Genomic DNA, 23,623 nt, shown 5'->3' with positions numbered 1-23,623 from the left:
TCAAGTGCATTCTTCTGAGGGAGTGAGGAGGGGTGTCCACATAGTTGGGATTGAGGCTTGCCCCGCACACCTCTCCGTTGGTTCCCTGGTACATGCCTGATATGTTGTATTCACGTTTTGGCGCATTGGGTTGAAGCTTAGTCTCTCTCTCCTGCTCCTGTGGAGATATAAACAATACCCTCCCTTTGGGGGGACGAGTGCCCTGATCCCCCACTACCCGAGGCATTTTTTTTTTTCTTTCCCACTCCTATTTAGTTGACTGCCGTATGTATCCCTGGATTGGGTTTGGCTCCTGCCATAGTTGCTGGACCTCACCCCAGGGATGTATGTATGTAGTAGCTTTTCCCCTATGCCCCATTTTTTTTAAGCTTACCTCAGTGGACTCATGTTGTACTTGTCCTTTTATACTTGACTTATTTCACTTAGCATGATTATCTCCAGTTCTTCCTGTGCAGCAATGTGCTTCATGCGTTTATCACTGCATTTTAGAGATGCATAGTACTCCATTGTATGTATATACCACAGTTTTTTAATCCGTTTATCTGTTGATAGAAATTTGGCTTGTTTTCAACTCCTTGCAGTTGTGAACTGTGCCGCGATGCACATTGGAGCACAGATGTCTGGTCGTGGTTTGTTTTTTGCCTCTTCTGGGTAGATGCCCAGTATGGGGATTGCTGGGTTGTATGGTAGCTCAATCTCCATCTGTTTTAGATATCACCAATTAAATTTCCATAATGGCTGTACATAGCTACAGGTCCACCAGCAGTGGACGAGCATTCTTATCTCCCCACACTTGTTCCTCCCCTCCAACACTTGTTCTGATTTTTTGAATTGGGCTATCTTTGAGGGTGTTAGGTGGTATCTCATAGTTGTTTTAATTTGCATTTTTCTTATGGCTAATGATTGGGAACATTTTCTCATATGTTTATTGGCCCTTCGGATTTCTGCCCTCGTGAAACTTTTGTTCAGGTCCTTTGCCCATCTCCTTAGTGGGAAGTTGCTATTAGGGTTTTGCCTTTAAATTTCAAGCTTCTTCTGCAATCCTTCACTCTTAACTTCCAGCACTTCAATTGTTAGGTAGCAGAATAGGGATAGAGGGGCCATGTCTGCACAAGGCCTGTACTGGAGGTTGGGAAGGAATTAGGCAAGCATTAAACATCTATGAGGACCCTTTAACTGGGCATGCTCCAATTCAATGACCACCCCCACCCCAATTCCACCTCCCAGCCTGGTGGGCTTGATTCAGCTAATGGGGTCAACCAATACCTTCGACCATTCCTCACCAGCCAGAGGTTTAAAATACCTTAACTGCAGGACAGCTGGCCCTTCTGCCCTTCTCCCTTTGACCCTGCTCCTGTGCCCACTCAGCTGTGCCATGGTCTCTGTGGCCTCAGGTCACCACGTGTGGGCTTGCAGTCCCACGAGGTTGTGTGTATTCAGATGTGAGCCCCAGTGTGGCTTACATGCAGTTTGGTATGCTTCCCTGAAATAGTGTGTACTCCATGAAGACTATAAAACCTGAAACTTCTCTCGTCCTTTATAAAAAACCACTTGGATTACAAACCAGGCTTCGGCGTGAATTCTTTCTCGTGGGAAGCCAAGAACTGAGGTATTTTCCACCCGAGAAGCCTCGCACAATCACCTCTGTTTCTGCAGCCATAGTCATGGGATTTCGTCAGTGCTCTTGGGTCAGCAAGCTTGCAATGGATCATGTTAAAAATATAAGTCAGTGTAGAGCTATTTGGGTCAGAAGTAATAATTACACTACTCACTTATGTATGTAGTCACAAGGCATTGATAAATATAGTAGCATTTATGAAGAGCCAGAATCTCCCAAAAGGCATCTTCCGATCCAACAGTGTGATCTTTGGCTACGTCCGTTTATGCTTTCTGATGCTTCATGGATGAGACAACTTAAGGATAAAGGATTGTGGAGCTTATGTAATATCGACCAGAGGGTATATGTGCTTAGTGGCATGTGTGAGAAAAGGGGAAGGGTCAGGCATACCTGGCCTGGCCACCTGGTTACGAGGGGCAAGGAAGTGTATTTTGTTCAAGTGCATACAACATAGTTATCCTGTGAACAGGGTGCACAAGATAAATTTTCTAAGCTTGCATTTTCTGATTAATGTACAGTGGATTAAAAAATAACACTAAGGGGTCAGCTTCTTTGGCACATTATTTGATGTGACCATGGTCATGGAGATGATGATACTACTGAGGTGCCATTTGGCAAGAGACCAGAAAAGTGATAGCCACCTAGACATGGTAGAAAGGGGCCTTTGGTGAGGAGAGGGGACTAGTGGGTAGGGAGCAGAGGTAGTGGCAATTCCCAACCTCTTTATTTCAGAGAATTATCGGTTCAAGACTTTACCTTAGACAGTCCAGACGAGAATTATAGAAGCCAATTGTACTCCCAGCAAAACTACAAACTCCATTCATACCCTTCTTGTTGCCGTTCTTTTAAAATAGGACCGCCATGTAGCTTCTTATGTCTTTTAGTGCTTTCCAGTCTGTGTACATGGTTTTAAAGACTTTATGTAATGTTCTATATGTGTTACTTGTGGAGCTTCACATGATTCCTCATTCTTCCCCATTGTGCAGGAAGTGACAGGGCCTGATATATCCACAAACTCAACGTCTTATCCTTATTGTCACAGTTCTTAAAAAATTAAATTCTCTTCTAGTTTCTGCCTGCCCTTTATGTTTTACAGAATCTTTACATTTTACAGAATCTTTACATGATTTGTCTTAAAGTTTGATCTAATCTTTTTTAGTTATCATTGGGGCTCTTGTGATTACTTCTCTCTCTAACAATAAGGATCACATTAGAAGTTGCAAGGTCTTCAGTAATTATAAGTAACTGAATTTAAGGGGGGTAAAACTTATTAAATACCTGGTTTAAGGTTTGTGTGTTAAGGAAAAGTACAATAAATATGAAAGATTTGATGTCTTGTCAGGTTTTCCCCAATCCTACTCATCTTGATGAATGGTCTGTAACTGCGTTTTAGGCCAGTTAATGTCAAAATCAACTACTTTGTTATGTTGCTGTTAGTTGCTTAACATTTTACTGGATCTTTTTGCCCTTAATCCTTAGTTTGGTATTTGATATTGTCATGGTAAATATTTAGTAAGCTTCAAATTTTTAACTGTGTAGCTTCAGTCAATAAGATTGTTGGTGTGGGATCAACAGGAGACAATTAGCCCATGGCCTAGACTTGAGGAGACGTCATGACTGATTAGTATTTACTGACAGATGTGTTCAGGGCAGTGAGATGAAGACTCTCTGAATGCACACTGTAGATGGTATGTTTTTATCAATTCACGAGAGCTCTTTTTCCCAACAGCTGTGATAATTGTCAGTTACTCATAGTTTCGTAGTGCACCAAGTATGTTAAATGCCATACCTGAGTTTTCTTTTTATTTAGCAATTCTCTGTTCCCAAAGAGCAGAGCAAGATACTGCCACTGGATGATGATCTATATTTTTGCTAGGCTTGTAAAAAGGATTATTTTTATGTACATAGAATCACTGAATAAAGATAACCGGGCATTTAATTGTTTATTCTGTTGTACAGGCGCATTTGCTAGCCAAGAAGATCATCTATTCATATTTGAATTTGCTAGTAAATTCAAAGAATGACCTGGCTTTGGCTTATATTCTAAATATTCCTGATAGAGGACTTGGAAGAGAGGCCTTCACAGAGCTGAAACATGCTGCTCAGGAGAAGCAGCTGCCCATCTTTCTGGTATGAGTACAGTACGATTTTAAGAATTTTCAAAGACTGATTTTGAACAGAGGAACTTCAGTAAATCTATTATCTTCTTGTGTATTTGAGATCCATGGTGTTTTATTTTCTACTGAAGCGTTTAGGTTCGGCAAGGCAGCAGTTCTCTCAATCAGTGTTTTCTTACATGTGGCCTGTAGAACACTGACACTGGTAAATGACTTTGAATGTTTCTAAGGGCAAAACTTTACTCTCAAGAGTCCTTTGAATAAATACTCACAAGGGAAAACCTTTTGGGAGTAATTTATACCCTTCTTGGATGTTCATAGTGCATATTTATATTTCAAAAGCTTGGTAAAGACCTGCCAGAGAAATCTATTTTAGATTATTTTTTCAACTTATCCATTGTTTCCTAGTTTATTTGACTATCCCCAAATTATTGATATTATATATAAAAAAAATTCCCCTGCCATTGAGTTAATTCCGACTTATCTCAACACTATGGGACAGAGGAGAACTTGCTCCTTGGGGTTTTTGAGACTGTAGATCCTTACAGGCACAGCCAGTTGTATTGTTCTCTGGAAGAGCAGCTGGTGGGTTCGAACCACCAACTTTGAAGTTAGCAGAACACTGCCTAACCCAAAGGGCCACCAGGACATATTAGAATACACCTTGGAAAATATTGCTTTTGAGCATTTAATCTTCAATGTAGACACTCACGCACATAGCCACGTCACATAAGACTTCCTGATAATCCTAGAATGTGATAGCTAGATGGGAGGTAGTAATTGCGAGTTGATTTTATAAGTTAAGTAGCTAAGGTGTGCAAAGAGTAAATTACTTTTGAGTCAATTTTCTTTACCCAACAGATCAGTTAACACTGAAAACCCCATTGTTCCACAAAACAGTTCCACAGAAGAATATATTTATAAAACTAATTCTTTATAATTAATGATGATATTCCCCTTAACTTGCCTCAGTCTTTGCCTCTAGCTGGCTATCATCGCCACCCTCTTAACTGACATAGGCTGCTTCTGCCACCATTGCTTCTAGATCAAAGTGTGTCGTGGGTTGCACAAAGTGCTTCACTTTACCTGCATACCCTGAATTCATTTGATGTACCTCACTTCATAAAGTAAAAGCTAGCTTTAATTTATGGAATCACTAGACATAGCTTAATCATTTGTTCTAAATCCTAGATGGCCACATCATTCATTCGAACAATACAGCTTGGAGGAAAAGGATATGCGCCCTCTCCATCTGATCCCTTAAGGACTCATGTGAAAGGATTGTCTAATTTTATTAATTTCATGGATAAATTAGGTGAGATTCTTGGAGAAATCCCAAATCCAAGGTAATGGCTTTTCATAAATTACAAATGCATGTTATTAACCTTACCTTTAAAACTTCACAGAATCAGAGGTAGGGAATATGAGATAATGAATTACGCGAGCCTCAGACCAGCAGTAGGAAGAAGAAACATAATTTCTAGATACATAAACTATAATTGCTTGGTCTTTGCCTCCAAATTTCTAGCAAGTTTGGTTGTTGAGAGTTTAGCCAAAGTCAAAAGGCATGTTCAAATTAAGTTTGATTTAAAAAGATGATTTACCATTTATTGGGAAAAAACAAATTTTGGGATGATTGGACGGTACCTAATAGATAATTGTTTTAAACGTTTTATTTAGAGATAAAGGAAACTTCTATTAAGTATGAGGAAGGAAATGTACAAAGAGATGATGAATGTTCTATTTTGTTAGTTTAAAATGTTTCTTATGTGTAAATCTTTGGTTCATCTATAATTTGTGTTTATTTTATATTAAGGGAGGGTTTTTCTCTTGCCTGATATGTATTTGTATTTTGGGTATATTGGAGGGTGAAATGTCTAGATAAATATGTGAGGGTGGAAGTGAGTTATCAAACATCATCCCTGTTGAGTCAGTTCTGACTCATAGTGATCCTATAGGTTAGGGTAAAGCTGCCTCCTTGAAGTGGGTGATACGTGCTAGCATACATGGTAGGTCCTTGCTAATTGGTGAGCCATAGCATGCTCCCAATAAAAGTAGCTGGCATTTATTGAACTCTGGTGGCATAGTGAGGGACGCGAGGTATGCCGTTCAAAACCACTAAGCGTTCTGTGGGAGAAAGATGAGGAGTTCTACTCCCGTAAAGGGATACAGTGTCAGAAACGCACAGGGGCGGTTCTGCTCTGTCTTTGCGGTTTTCAGGAGTTGGAACGAACTCCACGGCAGTGAGTTTGGTTCTTGAGTTTTGTTACTGTGTGTCAGAGGGTACCGTGGGTGGCAAAAATGGTCATGGGCTTGAGGACAAACTGCAAGGTTGGTGGTTCAAACCCTCTATAGCAGTGGTTCTCAACCTTCTTAATGCCATGATTCTTTAATACGGTTCCTCATGCTGTGGTGACCCCCCAACCATAAAATTGTTTTCACTGCTACCATAACTGTCATTTTGCTACTGTTATGAATCAGGCGACCCCGTGAAAGGGTCATTTGACCCCCAAAGGGTCGTGACCCACAGGTTGAGAACCCCTGCTCTAGAGAGTCCACAGAAGACAGGCCTGGCGATCTGCCTCACAGGCCGGAAAAGTCGATGGAGCAATTCTGCTCTGTGAACCAGGGGTCACCATGGGTTGGAACTGACATAGCGGCAACTAACAGTGAAGATGGCACTACTATCTGTCCTCAGACTCCCATCATTTTGCTCGGACTGCCTCACTGTGCTCTGGAGTTTCCATCTGTCTCCACGCGTACCGTGGCCCATCTTCTTGCTGCTGCCAGAGTGATCTTTTCTAAAACTAGAGATCTCACTCACGTGGTCTTAACCCTACACTGTTTTTACATTCGATACAGGAGTTTAGCAAGTATCAGACCAGCAATATATCATTAATAGAAACCTTAGTATAATGTACAAAATTTTAAACGAGTGGATTTTTATTACTTGGCAGATAATGTGCTGAGATGATCAACAATCACAGCCTTACTGAGTGCAAGGGCAGATGAGGAACAGCTAGGGAAGAAATGGAAAACGACTTGATTCTCTCAGCCATCACCCCGCTGCCGTCTGTCCTTCAGGCCACCTGACCTTTAGTTTGGTTGTACTGTCATGCTTTGCCAGTAGGTGCCACCACACAATACCCGCTTTACTCTCACACCTGGAAAATGTCTTAAATGAGAGGCTTTAGGCTCTATGGAGTCCTGTGAGTTCAAATAGACTTGGAAGGCATGGGCTTGTTCATGTTGTTGGCTTTTAAGTTATGCATAAATTAGTTTCTTATCACTTAAATAAGTTAAACAATTTTTAATCAATTTAGTGGGGGCTCATACAACTCTTCTCACAATCCATACATACTTCAATTACGTAAAGCACATTTCTACATTTGTTGCCCTCATCATTCTCAAAACATTTGCTCTCCACTTAAACCCCTGGCATCAGCTCCTCATTTCCCCCCTCCCTCCCCACTCACCCCTCCCTGATGAACCCTTGATAATTTAGAAATTATTATTTTGTCATATCTTACTCTGTCTGGCATCTCCCTTCACACACTTTTCTGTTGTCCATCCCCCAGGGAGGAGGTTATATGTAGATCCTTGTAATCGGTTCCCCAAGTTTAAATTTTTGTATTTAAAGTAATTTACACAACAACAAAAAGGTAACACTCACCTGCATGAGCTATATTGGATTAAGTATCATGCATGTATAGACTGTGTCTAAAGTGATCAAATCCAATCTCCAAATGTTACAAATTTTCTCATGTAAAATATCTCGGAAGCATTTTTAAAACCTTTTTTATGACATCTTCAATCACATTTAATTTTTAGAGATAACATTAACTAGCAAACAGTTACCAAATTGTTGAAGATAGTAGAGAAGGGCCAGTCCCTTTATGGTGGTGCAAACTTTGAATGCCCTCAGCTGGTAACTGCAGGTTTGGAGCTTTGAGCTCACCAGATGCGTGTCAGAAGAAAGGCCAGGGGATATATATTTTTAAATTGCCCTTAGGAACTCTGTGTAGCTCACTTTCCACTGACATATATTGAATTGTTCTGAGTTAGAATCCACAGTGGCAACTGGTTGCTGGTTTAATAGTAGTAATGCTATTAGTAGTAGAAGGTAGTTAGTATTTACGCTAACATATAACAATCATTTCTCTGTGGTATTATTTTCTTGTAGCTATTTTGTTTTGGTACAAGCTCAAGAATTCTAGTTTCTTTTATGTTTTCTTTTGTAGTCCCCTTTTTTCTCTTTATTCCCCTGGATTTTGGTGTGATAAAATTAAGAGTCAAAAGCTATAGTTTACCTTTTTCTAAACATTTGTTTTTCTACAATAATCATAATATATTTGGGGGGGCCCCTTCCTGATTACCTCCTCCTTCCCTCTTAGTTCATGTGCAAAACCAAACCCACTGCCATCAAATCAATTTCCATTCACAATGACCCAATAGGACAATGTCGGCTGCAGATCTTTGTGGACACCAGGATCAGTAAACAGTAAGGACACAGTCCCTGGACCTTGGCAACACCTCTCCCCAGCCAGTAGCCAAGTCTGTCTCCAAGCCTCAGCCGCTCAGCCACGTGGTCGTTGGGCCTTTGACTCCATGGAACATGAAGCCAGCCCTCTGTGCTCTGCCTCACAGGTTCATATCTTGGCACTACTTCTCTGTTTTGTCTCCTGGTCTCCCTGCCTCAGCCTCTGATCTCGGCCTCCAGCACTTCAGACAGAGAGCTCAAAATGCAACACTAAAGACTCTTCTTCCGACATTCCTGGAGTTTTCTCTCTTCCTGCCCAGACAGCTCCTTTTTATAGAACATTGCTTTTTTGTCTGTTGTACGTCAGGTTGCTAGGGGTTGGAGCTGGCACAACAGCACCTAACAACAACAACATTTGAAACACAAGTGTTTCAAAGCCACCCGCCATGGAAGAAACATCTGACAACCTTTTCTATAGAGGGTATAGCCAAGAAAACCCTAGGGACCAGTTATTCTGTAGCACATAATGTCACCATGCATCCAAATTAGCTTGAAAACATGGAATAAAAACATAATGAAAGTTTCCATAAACATTTTGAAGCTCCTTCCTATAGCAATATAGGCACTTGGCACTTCATGGCACTTGGGACATTTGTTTTACTTATTTGCCGTGAGTCAAAATGTAGATCTGGGCAAGTATCAGAAATCAAAGTTTTATAATTAATTTTCTAAACAGTTTGAAAATTGGGCAAATTTGTTCCTGTTCAAAGAGTGAGAAAAGGTCAACTGCTCTCTGATTATCATTTGAAGCACATCTTTTTCTATTCTTGTAATTTGCTTTAAGATACATGTTCATATTTTATTATTAGTTTGAATCTTTTCCATTAGCTATTAATTACCAGAACAAGTACATAGTGTGAATTACATTTCATCGTGGCTGTGTTCCATGTAGTGCATTTCTGTGTTCATTCACTGAAAATGAAAACGTCAATGAAATAGGTCATGACTTCAGATGTGAATGAATTCTTAGAATCTGCTCAGACTTCTGATTATATGAGTATAGGTCCCCTAGTTGGCCTTTGCATTGAAAAGAATTCAAAATGAACATTAAAAACAAGAAAATCTTCTTAAATACGTGGCGTAAGCAGGCAGGTCCAGGCTACCCCAGGTGAGAGGACAGCCGGAGCGGGAAGTCTTGCACAGGGGTCAGCTTTTGTTCTGCAGGCTTTTGCTGACTTGGTGGTTCTGCTCTTATAGCCTCTTTTGTGGACTAACTTTTCTTCCCCCCAAAGTAAGTGTGGTAAATTAAAACCCATGTTGTAAGTGCATTCTGAATTGGACTTTCTTTGTCATGTTAATGAGACAGTATTAGTGAAGGCTTTGTCTCAATCTCTTCAGAGATAAAGTGAGCAAGTAGAGTCTGGGTGTGGGGTGTGAGGGGGCGGGGGTGGGTGGTGGGTGGGCAGGGATAGGACTGCTCAGAGATGCCACACCTCATAAGCATCGCCCGGGAGCCAAGGAACAAAGATATTCTGCCAGAGCTGAGAGAGAGAGAGAGAGAGAGAGAGAGAGAGAGAGAAGCCTCTTCTAGGACTGTGCTCTGAATTCACCTGTCTAGTCACCCAATCTATGCAAATAAGTCTCTGTTTGTTCAAGCTATCCATTTGTGGAATTTCTCTTTAAACAATACTAGGTAACTAAGGCAGATTTTAAAATCTCAGGAGAAATCCCAGGGATTATTCAAAGAGGTGGACACACTGACCCTTAAAGGGCTGTGGTGTCCATGTAAAGATAAAGTAAAAATAAAGACATTGTCTTTATCTGACAAAAGGTTTCTAGAAAAGCCCACTTTATGGTAAGATATTTTAGTGTTCTGTTTATGATTAAGAACAAGAATTCCTGTTATCATAATTTCCTTTCAGTGTAGGATTGGATATTCTTGCCAGGGCAGTAAGGCAAGAAACAGAAATAAGAAGTATAGTAATAAAAAAGGAAGAAAGAAAAACTCATTGTTTGATGATGTCACCCATGTGTATCTAGAATACTTAAAAAAAATTTTTTTTCATTGGGGGTAGAATACGCTTAAGAATATAAAGATAGATTTTTTTTTCTAAAACCAATATATTGGTCGCCAATACAAATGTCATATAATTCTATAATTCAATCACATGAAGCAGTATTGTACAGTTGCTACCACAACCAGTTTCAAAACATTTTCTTCCTTCTTGAACTCCTCTATAATCATCTTCCTTTTACTCCCCTCCCCACTGTACCCCACAGGTAACCCTATTCTACTTGCTGTCTCTGTAGGTTCATCAGTCCTGGGGTTCATGTAGCAAAAACCAGAAAAACAGATAAGCAAATTCAAGAGGGTTGCCCCCAATGACAAAATACATGTGAGAAAACCCCCAATATGATAAAACCAAAAAAGCACAGAAAATGTTGAAAACCAGATCAGGCCCTACATGCATCAAAGAGTGGTGGTGGGGTGTGGGGAGGGGGAATCAACTGACAGGTTTTTAACCAAGTCAGATTTATCATTTTGATTTCCTATAGTCATCTTTCCAATGCATCTATTTGGTAACTGATTTCTTAACATTAAGAGTTTAACAATGTTGAGGCTAGAACTAGGCGGTACCCATCTACCAATGTAAACAAACTAGGCAGAGTGGGGGAGAAATGTGGAATAAAATTCAAAATCATAAAAAAGACGGGGCTTGGGGATCTGATAGAGACTGGTGGAACTCCTGAAACTGCAACCCATTGTCGCCCTCCAGGCAGGAAATAAACTTACCCCATGGCTCCCACTTCAGCCAAACCATTGTTGTTAAGTGCCCTTAAGTTGATTCTGGCTTGCAGTGACCCCATGTACGACAGAATGAAACACTGCCCAGTGTTGCGCCATCCTCACAATTGTTCTTACTGATTGAGTTCACTGTTGCAGCCAATGAATTGATCCATCTTGTTGAAGGCTGATGCATTTGAATTGTGGTGCTGGAAAAGACTACTGAAAGTACCATGTGTTGCTAAAAGGACAAACCAGTCTATCTTGAAAGAAGTATGGCCAGAGTATTCCTTCGAGGCAAGTACTTACGACTTTGCCCTACATACTTCGGACATATTGTCAGGAGAGACCAGTCCCTGGATAGGGCCATCATGTTTGGTAAAGTGGAAGGGTGGCAAAAAAGGAAGGCCTTCAACGAGATGGATTGACACAGTGACTGCATCCATGGATCCAGACACAGGAACAACTGTGAAGATGGCACAGCACCGTGCCGTGTTTCCTTCTGTTGTGTAGAAGGTTCCAGTGGCTCTGAACCAACTCAGTGGCACCTACCAGCAACAGTGTGGTACTTTCAGTATCCTTCGCCAGGACTGCTCTTCTTCAGTCTCCCTTACTCACTGCCCTGTTTTCTTTCACATGTATCATGGCTTTGGTCAGGCACATCAAAGTCTTCAAGGTCACATCCTTGCTTTTCAATACTTCAAAGAGGTCTTGGGCAGCAGATTTACCCAATGCAATGCATCATTTGATCTCTTGACTGGCTTCCATGAGCATTGTTTGTGGATCTAAGCAAGACAAAATCCTTGACATCTTCCATCTTTTCTACATTTATCATGATGTTACTTATTAATCTAGTTGTGAGGATTTTGGTTTTCTTTACATTGAGTTGTAATCCATACTGAAGGCTATAATCCTTCATCTTCATCAGTAAGTGCTTAAGGTGTTCCTCACTTTTAGGAAGCATGGTGTGTCATCTGCATATCACAAGTTATTAAGCCTCCCTCCAATCCTGATACTACATACTTCTTCATATGACTGAGCTTCTCTGATTATTTGCTCAACATACAGTTTGAGTAAATATGGTGAGAGAATGCAACCCTGATGCACACCTTTCCTGATTTTAAACCATACAATATTCTCTTGCGCTGTTCACACATACCTTTTAATCTATGTACAGGTTCCAGTGAGCCCAGTGCAGTATTCTGGGATTCCCATTCTTCTCACAGCTACCCATAGTATGTGTTGGGCCAATGCCTTAGTAGAGTAAAACAAGTTACTCTCTGCTTTCAACCAAGTTCCATCTGTCATCAGTGATAATAGTCCTTGTTCCACGTTTGTCTTCTGAATTTGTCCTGAACCTTTAGAAGCTCCCTGTTAATCTACTGCTGCAATCATTATTGGGTTCTCTTCAGCAAAATTTTACTTGCATGTGATATTAATAATATTCTATAATTTAAGCATTCTGTTGGGTAACTGTGGTAGTCTGGGTTGACTAGAGAAACAAATCCAGAGACACTCATATGTGTATAAGAAAGAGTAATTGTATATTAAGAAAACATCCCAGCCCAATCCTGATCGTCCATAAATCCGATTCCAGTCTATAAATTCCTCTTCAGACTCGTGGAACACAAGCAATGATGCCAAATGCAGGAAGATCACAGGCCAGTGGGTGGGAAGTCTTGTGGATCCAGTGGCAGAGGAAGCATCTCAGCGCTGGCATGGGTCGCCATGTGGCTCCTCCTGCTCTAGGCCTCTAGCTCCATCAGTGGCTCCATGTGGCTTGTCAACAGGAATGTGTAGCAGAGAGTGTCTGTCCTCCAGTGAGCTATTTATCTCCGTAGTGCCTCCAAATGAGGTCATCAAGCTGTGGTGTCCAGACAGCCTCCAACTTTATTTCTTGATGAATAAAAACATTCTTGGAAAATGCTTTTGCACTGGTCCGTCTTGTGTCAGTCCAAGAATTTCACCTATAGCGGCACAATACGAATACCCCTGGCCGTCCCTCTTAATCATGGCCTCAGTTCCGAAAACCAACAAACCAAAGTCCTATTCCATTATTCCTAGCAGCGACCTGATTGACAGGCTAAACTCCACCCCTTCGCTCTTACTCGCCTCAAGTTGACACCAGATTATGTGACTACCACAGTCACCTTTCTTTGGAATGGGTACAAATGTGGATCTCTTCCAGTCCTTTGGTCATGTCTTCCAAATTTCCTGGCATAGATGAGTGAGAGCTTCCAGTACTTCCTCAGCTTGTTGAAACAACACAGTTGGTATCCCATCAATTCCTGGAGCCTTGCTTTTGGTTAATGCTTTCAGAGAAGCTTGGATTGATAATGGTAGGTGAGTTAGTTAATTGTGCTAACCTGGCGGATAATCACATGTGGGGCTAATTGAAAGGTGGAGGGATAAATGGGTGGTGAGCCTCTCCTTTCTAGTTCTCGGGTCTCTTGCTTTGTGATGGTCGCACCAGGGTGCAGCTGCCTTAGCAGTTCCCTGCTTCAGCTTGCAAGATTGACTTCCTTCAAGACATCCCCAAAGAGAAGCCACATGGATCTATCCCGATGCAGCCCTGGGTGCTGGAGCAGCCATGTGGAGACCCCTGCCAGTGCTGAGATGCTTATTCGTTCACTGACTTCAGCTTTCCTCCTGCAGTCAGCATCATTGCCTCTGTTTTGTGAGGTGGAGGACTTTGTGGACTGGTGTTGGGTTAATGGGTTAATGTTGGACTTGTGGGCTTGGGCAGCATTGGGTTGGGTTGTTTTCGTGAGGCCCACTTTCTTTACATAAAACTCTCTTATACATGAGTTGCTGTGGATTTGTTTCTCTAAAGTACCTAGACTAATACAGTAGGAAACATTGATAATGATAATAATTCCAGTCAGTGTTCTAATGGTTTTTCTTATATCAACTCATTTCTTCTGATTAATCAAATCTAACCAAAGCAAACCTACTGCCATCAGTTTGATTCTGACTCATAGGGACTATAGGACAGAGTAGGAGGACTCCTTGGAGTTTGTGGACTGCAAATCTTTTGGGGACCAGACAGCCTGCCTCATCCTTCCCCCTCAGAGTGGATGGTAGTTTTTAACTGTCACCCTTGTGGTTAGCCACCCAGTGCTTATCTCCTTGTGCCACCAAGGCTCCTTGAACTGAGCAGCAGAGCTGTGATCTGTCCTCAGCCAGTCTTGAATCCAGAGCTCATTCTCTTTGTTCCCCCTTCTCATTGGCACTTTGCAGTCATTTCAGGGACACCTCTGCCCCTGGCCTCCTCTGTTCTTGGACACTTCTAATGTCTTCTTTGTGATTGGCCCCAAATTCTCTGAAATATTTGTAAAATCTTGTGGGCCTTTTTGTGGGGCAATGTCGGACCTCCTCTGACTTCACGAGCTGAAGGAGAATCTTCAGCATCAGCTGCCCAACTCCAGTTCCTCTGAGGCTGAGGCCAGACACGCCCCTACCCTTCCCTCTCTTTCCCAGTTTTGACAGGTACCAGTCTTCCCACCCATGGCACTGTACTTCTCAGCTGGGATTGGCAATTCATTGCAATGACTACACAGAATTCGCAGACCATACTCATGATTTGGGGCTTTCATAGAGGAGTTAATGGTTATAATTCAGGATTAGAAATGTTCAGGATCCAGTTCTTTGCTCAGGTAATTTGTTTGTTTGGCTCCCTCACTTTCAGTCCACGATTTGGCTCTTGGACTGGCCCCTGCCCTACTTGGGGCATTGTTAACAAAGCTTTTAGTGCTGCTGAGAAGCCTCAGCCTGAAGGCACTCAGCAATAGCTCCCTTGGTTGGCAAATGTAGCTCCCTAAATTAAGTCCCTGGAAGGACCCTACTCCAGAGTGGGGACTCCTATTCGCCCTGGAAGCCCACCACTTCTCCTTGTGCTCTGCTGCTTCCCCTCCCCTTCTGCTTCTTTGGTATCACAGATTTCTGTCCCGGAGTTGCGGAACTTGACTGAGCAGGGATTTCAGGATCCAAAAGATGTGCTGCACTCCTGGTTTTCCTTACTCAATCAGAATGGGTATAAACAAATAGTGATTTCAGGTTTTTGGTGTTATTTTAAACTTGCTTGTTGGCCGTGTTCAATCTAATCTCTGGTTTGTTTTAGAGCAATACTAACTAGCTGAATTTCTGTTTTCATGTGATGACCCTTCCGAAATTAGAATACAGTATTTGTCTCAGGACTCTCTCCTTCCTCACCTTCTCATACCTAGCCCGGGTCCCTGGGTGTTCTTGTACAAGCTATTTGGCCTCTTAGAGACTCAGTTTTCTTTTCTTTTGAGACTTAGTTTTCTCACCTCTGATTGCCAGTTGGCTCCTTGGAGCCCAGTGTGTCAGAATGGAATTCTTAGTGGCTAGTTTCTGAGGAGGCGATTGCATGCCTTTTGAGGTACCTTTAGTGGATTTGAGCTCAGGTGTCATAGTGGTTATGTGTTGGGCTGCTAGCTGCAGGAGAAAGGTGATGCTTTCTACTCTTGGAAATAGTCTCGAGGAAACTCTCAGGGACAGGTCTATCCTGTCCCATCAGGTCACTATGAGGCAGAATTGACTCGATGGCATGAGTTTGGTTGGAACTTTTTTAGTGCATTTGAGCCTTTTTGTTAGCAGAGCGTGGGAACCGTCCGTAAGACCCAAGAACTCCCACCGATGACTAAGAGGTGATCATATCTACTTATTAGATCAACTTTAAGGTTAGATTAAAATAACCTAAGTATTCTAGATATTTAAAGAGGGGTGCCTATATAGTTGTATATGTAAGGCTATATATTTTTAGTATATTGCTTGCATAGAACTTCATCTGAATTTGTTATCCTATATCATATGGAACTAAATTATCTCCCTTCAGTTTTCAGATGAAGCAAGAAGTAACACCCTGTTGAAATGACTTAATTCTAGAAAACTTTTTTTCTTGTTTTATTTTGAGAGGTTCTTATTTTTGCCTTAAATGCACTACTGTTTGATTTATAGGATCAAAGCTATGTTCTTTGAAAGATGATGATTAGCATTAAGAATTATATTTTCAATCTTATAAGCATATTGTCTTTTCCCATTCTCTTGTGTAGGATGATGATGTTTCTATTTTCAGCGTTGCAGGGGGCCGGATACTCTCAGTAATAAAGACGCAGCTGATGAAAGGCCAGGACAGCAGGGATCCTTTCTGTGAAGCAGTAGAGCAAGTGGCTCAGGATTTGGATTTGAGGATTAAAAATATTATCAGTTCTCAACAAGGAGATGTAGCTGTGTACACCACTGATATCAGTCCTGCACGGGTAATGAGCTTTTTAATCCATCACCCTTCTTTACAAAACAGCTTCTCTCCTATTTGTGCTTGAAATGGTTTCCTATTCTTCCTGAAGTCATAAGAATGTATTTCCTGTGTTCTAAAATGTCATTGGAAATTTACATATGCTACCAGGATTATGGGGCCTCCCTAAGTGGCAAGTGCCACAGCGGCGGTACATACTAGATCCTGACTTAACTCCAGCGGTACGGAAGGACTTGGCTAGCAGACTGTAGCCGTGGAACAGCTTTTTGGAGTATGTGTTAGAGTCTTCTTAATTGTGCTTAATACCTTTTCTTTATTGATTAATTGATTTCACATCTCTCAGGGACCAAGTTTAGTTAATTTTCTAAAATAATACCTGGTTTTAACTTTACATTAAAGATGGGGCGGGGCGGGGGGTGGTTCTTGGGCATTGCCCCATGTGGTTCCTATGTGCTAACAGCTGCTCTGACTATCTCGATCAGTTCACAACCAGGGTACTGCTGTTAGAGTGTAGCTCTGGAACGGGCACCATTTCAGATAATTAAGGACACGAATCGTTTCATTTCCTGGTTCTCCTTTTTTTAAATTTAAGCAATTCAGGGATGTTTGACATGTCACATAGTTTAAGGAAACACAAAATAATATACTCAATGAAGTTATCATTAAACAGTATGTAGTTCTGTGGTACTGATGAAAAATATATTTTAAGGACTTGTTTGTGATAAGTAACTTTTCGGTGTAGTCACCCGGCAGCCTGGGTCTGTCAGGTCAAGTAAGGAAGTGAAAGTCATGTTGATGAACAGTGATGAAAGTGGCCTGGGTGCCGTGGCTGTCCCAGAAAAGGCAGCTTGGATACTTAGGCCCAGAGTCCAGCCACTGTGTACGTTAGGCCCTGTCATTCTCTCTGTTTTAGCAGCTTCCCCAGTGTGAGGCAACACTCATAACTAGTAAATTGGAAGTAAACCCAGCCATCCAGGAATACCTTCAGAGTTATGCCTGCATTCTTCAGCACATCTCCTGGTTATCTTCCTCCTTTGCATACTTTTTATATGGTAATTTTCTTCCTGGGTCCTCTTTATTTTTACATAGTTTTGGGGTGAACTATATTTACAGCAGTTCTCAACCTGTGGGTTGTGACCTCTTTGGGGGTCCAATGACCTTTTCACAGGGGTCACCCAATTCTTAACAGTAGAAAAATTACAGTTATGAAGTAGCAATGAAAATAATTTTATGGTTGGGGGTCACACAACATAAGGAAGTGTATTAAAGGGCTGCAGCATCAGGAAGGTTGAGAACCTCTGATATACACCTATATATATATGTATTCTTATGCTACTGTATTCTCTTTACCTCTTCCTAAGCTCTTGGCCTGCACATCTAGTCAACTACTGGGGATTTTTAGTTGGGTGTCCCAGAAATATGCATATGTAAAGCCCAAACCTCACAACTTACTGCCAATGAGTCAATTCTGGCTCATTGTGACCCTACAGGACAAGGTAGAACTGGCCCTGTGGGTTCCCAAGGCTGGAAATCTTTATGGGAGCACAAAGGGTATCCCAGACACAGCTCAATGCCTTACTTTCCCCTTATTTTCTTAGCCCCTAAATGTAGTCTTCTGCCTGCATTCCTTCTCTTAGTTCCCTGCATCACTATCTACCCATGGATCTATCACTTGAACCATCAGGAGTGGTTGGACCCGATTTCCTTTCCCTTCTTCCTGTGTCTAGTCGCGGAAGTTCCATGTCTCCTCTTTTAATCTGCTTTCTCATGATCTCCAGTGCCACTGTCTGGTTCAGATCTTCGTTTCTAGTCTGCACTACTAGCCTCTTCATCTGTGAACTGGTCTCCAGGTTTGGTAACTTCCTTACCCGCGGATTTATTTTAGACTTGCCATCAGTGCTTCTTCTAAAATCGGAGTGGGATCATTTGACTTCTTTACACGATAAATAACATATTGTTATCCTGAATCTGCTACATTCAGAATGAGAAAGGATTCCTGGTGGCAAAATGGTTAAGAACTCTGCTAACCGAAAGGTTGGCGCCTAGAGCCCACCAGCCACTGTATAGCAGAGAGAGAGGTGGCAGTCAGCTTTCTTAAGACGACAGTCCTGCCTGCAACTGTGATGAATTGACCAGCTGCCAATCGTGACTTTGTGACCGTTCCTTTGTGTTTTATGTCCTATAAACATAGTAGATATGACTGAATCCTTAGACACCACTATGGCCTTGTGCTGATGCTCTCCCTCATCCAGATGATTTGTCTTGTCTTGTCTTGTTTGTGTCATGTTTGTCTTAATAAATGAATTTAAGATCTCTTTTCCCCCTCTAACAGTATTCATGTAAAGTAAGCACTATTAAAAGTAAGCAATTTTTACCTTTATTTGTCACCTGTTCTATGCTTAAAACGAGTAATAAACATGACTAGGGACTCTGTGCGGTCTACTGTGGGAGAGGGCCATGAGAGGGGGATGGTGACAACGAGAGTTAACATCCTGGGTGACACCCACCCGAGTGACACCACTGCCCCGCCTCTGTTTCCCTTTCTAAGTCACTCCATTTGGCATGTTCCCACTGTATCATGCATGTATACACATATTTCTATTAGAAATAGTACTTAGCACTTTGTATTGCCATTGTATGCTTACTGATTTATCTTATCAAGTACACTGTGGGCTCCTTGAAGGCAATGGTATTTACCTTAGTAGCTAGCTTTAGGCTTAGTGCACTAATAAGGTAGTGTTGATTTTGGAATGAATGAAAGTCAACTGGTTTCTTTTGAGTTTTTTCATTTGATTAAGAATTTATAATCACCATGATTGTGGCCTTCAGATTTCTAGAATTGCATCTATTTCTTGTGTAAATGAGAAATTGTAAAAATGCACAGGAAGGTTAAACCATGAGACTGAGATCAGGTCAGTAGAGAATGCTACACTTTTCTTTCTCAAAGTACAATGTTATTTTGATCAGAACCCAAGGTCTTTGATGACACCCCTCTCTCTGTTCTGGAAATTGATAAAGTGGATCACAGCATGGCCTTGAAAAGAAATATTCACATGCCTTATAGGTACTACTCACACCTAAGCCTTTTGGTTTTTAGCAACAGAGGAGAAATGAGTGAACAACGCCACATGACATGCAAAATGTGACTGAAACGCTCACCTGGGCCGATTATTCTATTGACTTAAACTATTCTTTGTTCCAGCCTAAATCACATGCCATAAACCATGGCACTGTGTACTGTGGCAGAGACACTGTGAAAATTCTCCTGGTTCTTTTGGATGAAGAAGCTGCTGATGCACCCACCAAAAACAAAGCAAAACTTTTATATGATGATGAAAATCTAGTTCATTGTAATGGGACGTCTATTCTTACTCTTTTCAGGTAAATAATGTGGAAATGATATAAATGTACTTATGAACCCTAGTCTAATGCTAAGAGAAAATTTTGAAATACATTCTTTGATTATTGCACAAATGTACACTTACGATAGGAAATTTAGAAACTGCAGAATAGTATAAAACAAAACTAAACCCAGACCCACTGATAGTGAGTTGATTCCATCCGGTAACAACTCTCAGGGACAGGGTCAAACTGCTCCGTAGGGGCCTGAGGCGATACATCGCTATGGGAGCCAACTGTTTCATGGCTCTTGTGGAACAACTGGTGGATTCCAGCTACTGACATTTCAGGTAGGAACCCAACATTGACCCCATTCTGCCTCCCTAGAATAGTAGAAAGAAAAATATTATAGAGAGCTGAGTATTTGAATGTGAAGAGCGAGATTATATGTGAAAGTATGTCAGGTTTTTTTGTTTTCGACTATATTTTTTTTATTCTTGCATTTTTACTTTTGAGTTTTTAAAGATTCCTTGCTTTGGGGGTACCCAGTGAAAGATGGCCCAGGACCACCAGATATTTACTATGTTAATAGCCTCCTTTATTATAAAGTGATTATAGTAATAAATCTACTATGACATGTATTCATCTGATAGGCAAAATTCTGCCCTTGTGAATGATTATTACCAGAATATTTCCGCTATCAACATCCCCCATGGCCAGTGTAAACAGTGCTCAGTCATTTAAGAATTCAATGTGTACAAATCATCAACTCGGTTATCATGAAAAGATCACTGAAGATATGAGTGCTATAGCAAAGTGTGGTGAAGAAAGCAGATGGCGCCCAGTATCAAGTAGAATAGCGTCTGGGATCTTAAAGGCTTGTTTGTATTTAAAGAAGCAGCCATCTAAGTGAGGTGTTAACTAAGCCCAGCTGGAGAAGCACACCAATCTGTGTGACCCAAAGACAACAAATAACAGAATCCAAATACACTAGAGGGAAAGGCATCGGAACTTAGATTGTACACATCCAATTTTCAGAAGACCGTGGATGACAGCGGGAACCCAAATCCATCTTGCAGGGGCCCTGCCTAGATTAAACCTTAGTCTCTGGTGGATGCCCTCTGACACAGTGGAGGGATATGAATAACCTTGCTGTTGCACTGAGACTATTGTAAACTCAATTATGGCAGATGGAATTACGTAGATTAAAATGTGGGACCTGGTCATTAGATTTCCCTTTTGACCCATTTTGGATTTGTTCTAGTTTTCAATATTTCCATTTTTGTCAGCAGAGGTCCCCACCCTCCCCCACCCAGCTCTGGTTTATCTTACTGTTGTTGTTGGGCTTATCTTTTTTTATTTAAAAAAAAATTTGCCATTTTCATTATTTTGTTGTTGTTTTTGTATGTTTTCCAGTACGTGAAGCATAGGATGGCCAGATGTATGGAGACAGTAACTGGTGTAATGGCTTATTGAAGATGGTGGGGGGAGGTTGCAGGGAAATGTCTATGTATTTTTATGTGCTTATTGCATACCTTTCCTTTGTCAGGTATGACATATCAGATACAATTGGACTCTGTTTTCATTTATATGTGTGATGATCAATGATAAGTATATATGGCTAAAGAATTGTGTACAGGAGGGGGGATGTTCAGGAACCGATCATGGTGGTGTATAGACACTGCTTTTGAAGTATGACTGAACTGTGGAAGTGTGTTATATATGACTCAGAGCTCAGTATAAAAGTACTGGGGAAAATTCTTTTACTTTTCTATGCGTCAACAATTTGGCTAGGTGCTTTTGCTTGCATTTTCTTAGCCCTCATAAGAACCCCATTTAATAATATCCCCACTCTGTAAGTGAGTAATTCGAGACCTGGTGGAGACACATGGGAGAGGGAATTTGCCCAGGAGAGCTAAGGTAGCTAACAGCAAGTGCACCTTTCTCCCAAGCCTAAATTTGTGCTGGTATTATGTGTAAGACTTGATACTCTTTAGTCCAATAACAATTAAGATGATGATTTTTAAATGAGATGATATCTATTTTATGTATTATAATACTACAGAGCCTGTATTTTAATTGTATAAAATTTTTATTTACCCTTAGAACACAATCTAATGGAAAAGAACATTTCTGTTTCCCTCTTTTGCAAAGTTTTTGTTGAGTTCTACTTTTTTTTTAGAGGAGGTTATTTTCTGTTTCTAGAATTCTTTTTAAATGAAATGAATTCCCCAATACATTTTGAAAGGGGATTTACTTAGTATTTAGGTAATTGTTCATGTTGCCAAACACCTTTAAATTGTTGCCAGTTTGGATGTTCTACGTTGTTAAGTGTCATCCAGGCAGTTCCAACTCATAGCCACCTTAAGTAAAACAGAGTGAGACACGGTCATCCTCACCTTGTTAGGCTGGAGCCAGGTTCTACATCAGTACTTACCATGGTCACTATGCAGACAGTTGCCAATCCACGTTAAAGCTAACTCGTCATGGTCTGGATCACATATGGGGTGTGAATATAAATGAAGTCTTCTTTCTTAGGAAATTCTTTTTTTAATTAGATAATGGTCTTTTGAATCAGGAGGGCTCTGACTGGAATTGATAAGCTCAAAAGAAAGTTATTGAGGAACCCAGGTTGCTCTAGCTCCAAAGCTCCAGTGTCCCCTCCATTCTGCCTTCTCTGATCCTCCTACGGTGAAAATTATGGATGTATGTAGATAGTCCCTACAGGATAGGGTTTCATTCCTCCACTTCTATTTAAAGTTGGTTCTGACATCCATCAAATGTTCATTTGTTTCTTACTTTTCACTACTATTGCCTTTGATTATCAGTATCTTTATAAATCAAGGCTTTGTCTTTGGGAAATGCTACCATTTAAACTTACTGACATTTAACTACATATATACAGGAAAAACACACATCATAAAAATATATGCCTAAAAATATGTGAAGAAGAGTAGTCTGATATTTGCATTTTTCAGTTATGGTAATAATTCCACTTGTGGAAGGTTCTGGATTATCTGAATTAGCCCTGGGAAGGGGAGAGTGTTTCCAGCCAATAAACTAGTGAATGATATCTGTATGGTACTTTTCTTTCTTTCTTTTTTTAAAATTTATATATATTTCCAATGTAACATCTGGTGGCTTCCTTCACCTGCCTATCGATGTTAACAATATGATCAAGCATTTGGACCCATGTTTTCAAACAATGGAATCCTGGCTTTAGTTATAAGAAGCAATCTATTTGGTAGTGTTTTGAACAGTAAAACATAAAAGGGACCATCTGTCACTGGACATCGGAGAATATCAGCAAATTACCTGCTACAGTGTTACATGTCATACATATTATTAATGCGCAGATGGCTGAACAAGTTAGTCCTGAGTGTGGCACTGTAACTCAATTATGTTGTCAGTCGGGGCCTACCAGTACTTACTTCTACTCTTGCACTTGTCAGTTTCCATTCTGAATTTTAGCTTCGTTAACTTCTCATGTAGACATCAGGATATGTCAATCCATAGCTAATATATGAATCAACTTTCTAAACCTTACAATATCTTGTACATTGTCTTATAAGTGGTAGAATCTTAAATAGGAGTTGGATTAATTTATCATTCAAATTAATACTACTTAGAACTCTCCGAACATTTAAATTTAATGTTATAAACAATTTTTTGGTCCAATGGTTAATTACTCAGGTGCTAAACAGAAGGCTAGCAGTTCAAACCTGCCTGTTGCTCTGTTGGAGAAAAAAACTATTGATCCACTCCAATAAAAATTTCAGCCTAGGACACCTTAGGGACAGCTATATTCTGACTTATAGGATGCACATAAGGTTGCTGTGGGCCGGAACAGACTCGAGGGCAAACAACATTAAGAACAATGGAAACAATCAAGTCCAGTTACCTTTCATGCTATAATTGTGCTTTATGTTAGGGAGGAAGGAAAACTAGTTTTATTTCAATTTAGAATCATTTTATTGGGGGCTCATACAGCTCTTAACACCATCCA

At 40.8% G+C, this 23,623-nt stretch overlaps 1 protein-coding gene across 1 annotated transcript in view; it reads left to right on the top strand.

Annotated features, from left to right (window-relative positions):
• LOC101644964 (PARP1 binding protein) overlaps window positions 1-23,623 on the top strand; it is an 82,705-nt gene that overhangs the window by 35,756 nt on the left and 23,326 nt on the right. The window contains exons 5-8 of the mRNA XM_004700352.2: window positions 3,578-3,748; window positions 4,927-5,081; window positions 16,099-16,282; window positions 19,481-19,659. Of these exons, the coding sequence (XP_004700409.1) occupies window positions 3,578-3,748; window positions 4,927-5,081; window positions 16,099-16,282; window positions 19,481-19,659 (689 nt within the window). The remainder of the gene's footprint in view (window positions 1-3,577; window positions 3,749-4,926; window positions 5,082-16,098; window positions 16,283-19,480; window positions 19,660-23,623) is intronic.

This window comes from Echinops telfairi, unplaced genomic scaffold (assembly GCF_000313985.2).
Source record: "Echinops telfairi isolate 266 unplaced genomic scaffold, ASM31398v2 ScPeMD7_2;HRSCAF=8, whole genome shotgun sequence".
Taxonomy (NCBI): domain Eukaryota; kingdom Metazoa; phylum Chordata; class Mammalia; order Afrosoricida; family Tenrecidae; genus Echinops; species Echinops telfairi.
This window is presented reverse-complemented; position numbering and strand designations above follow the sequence as displayed.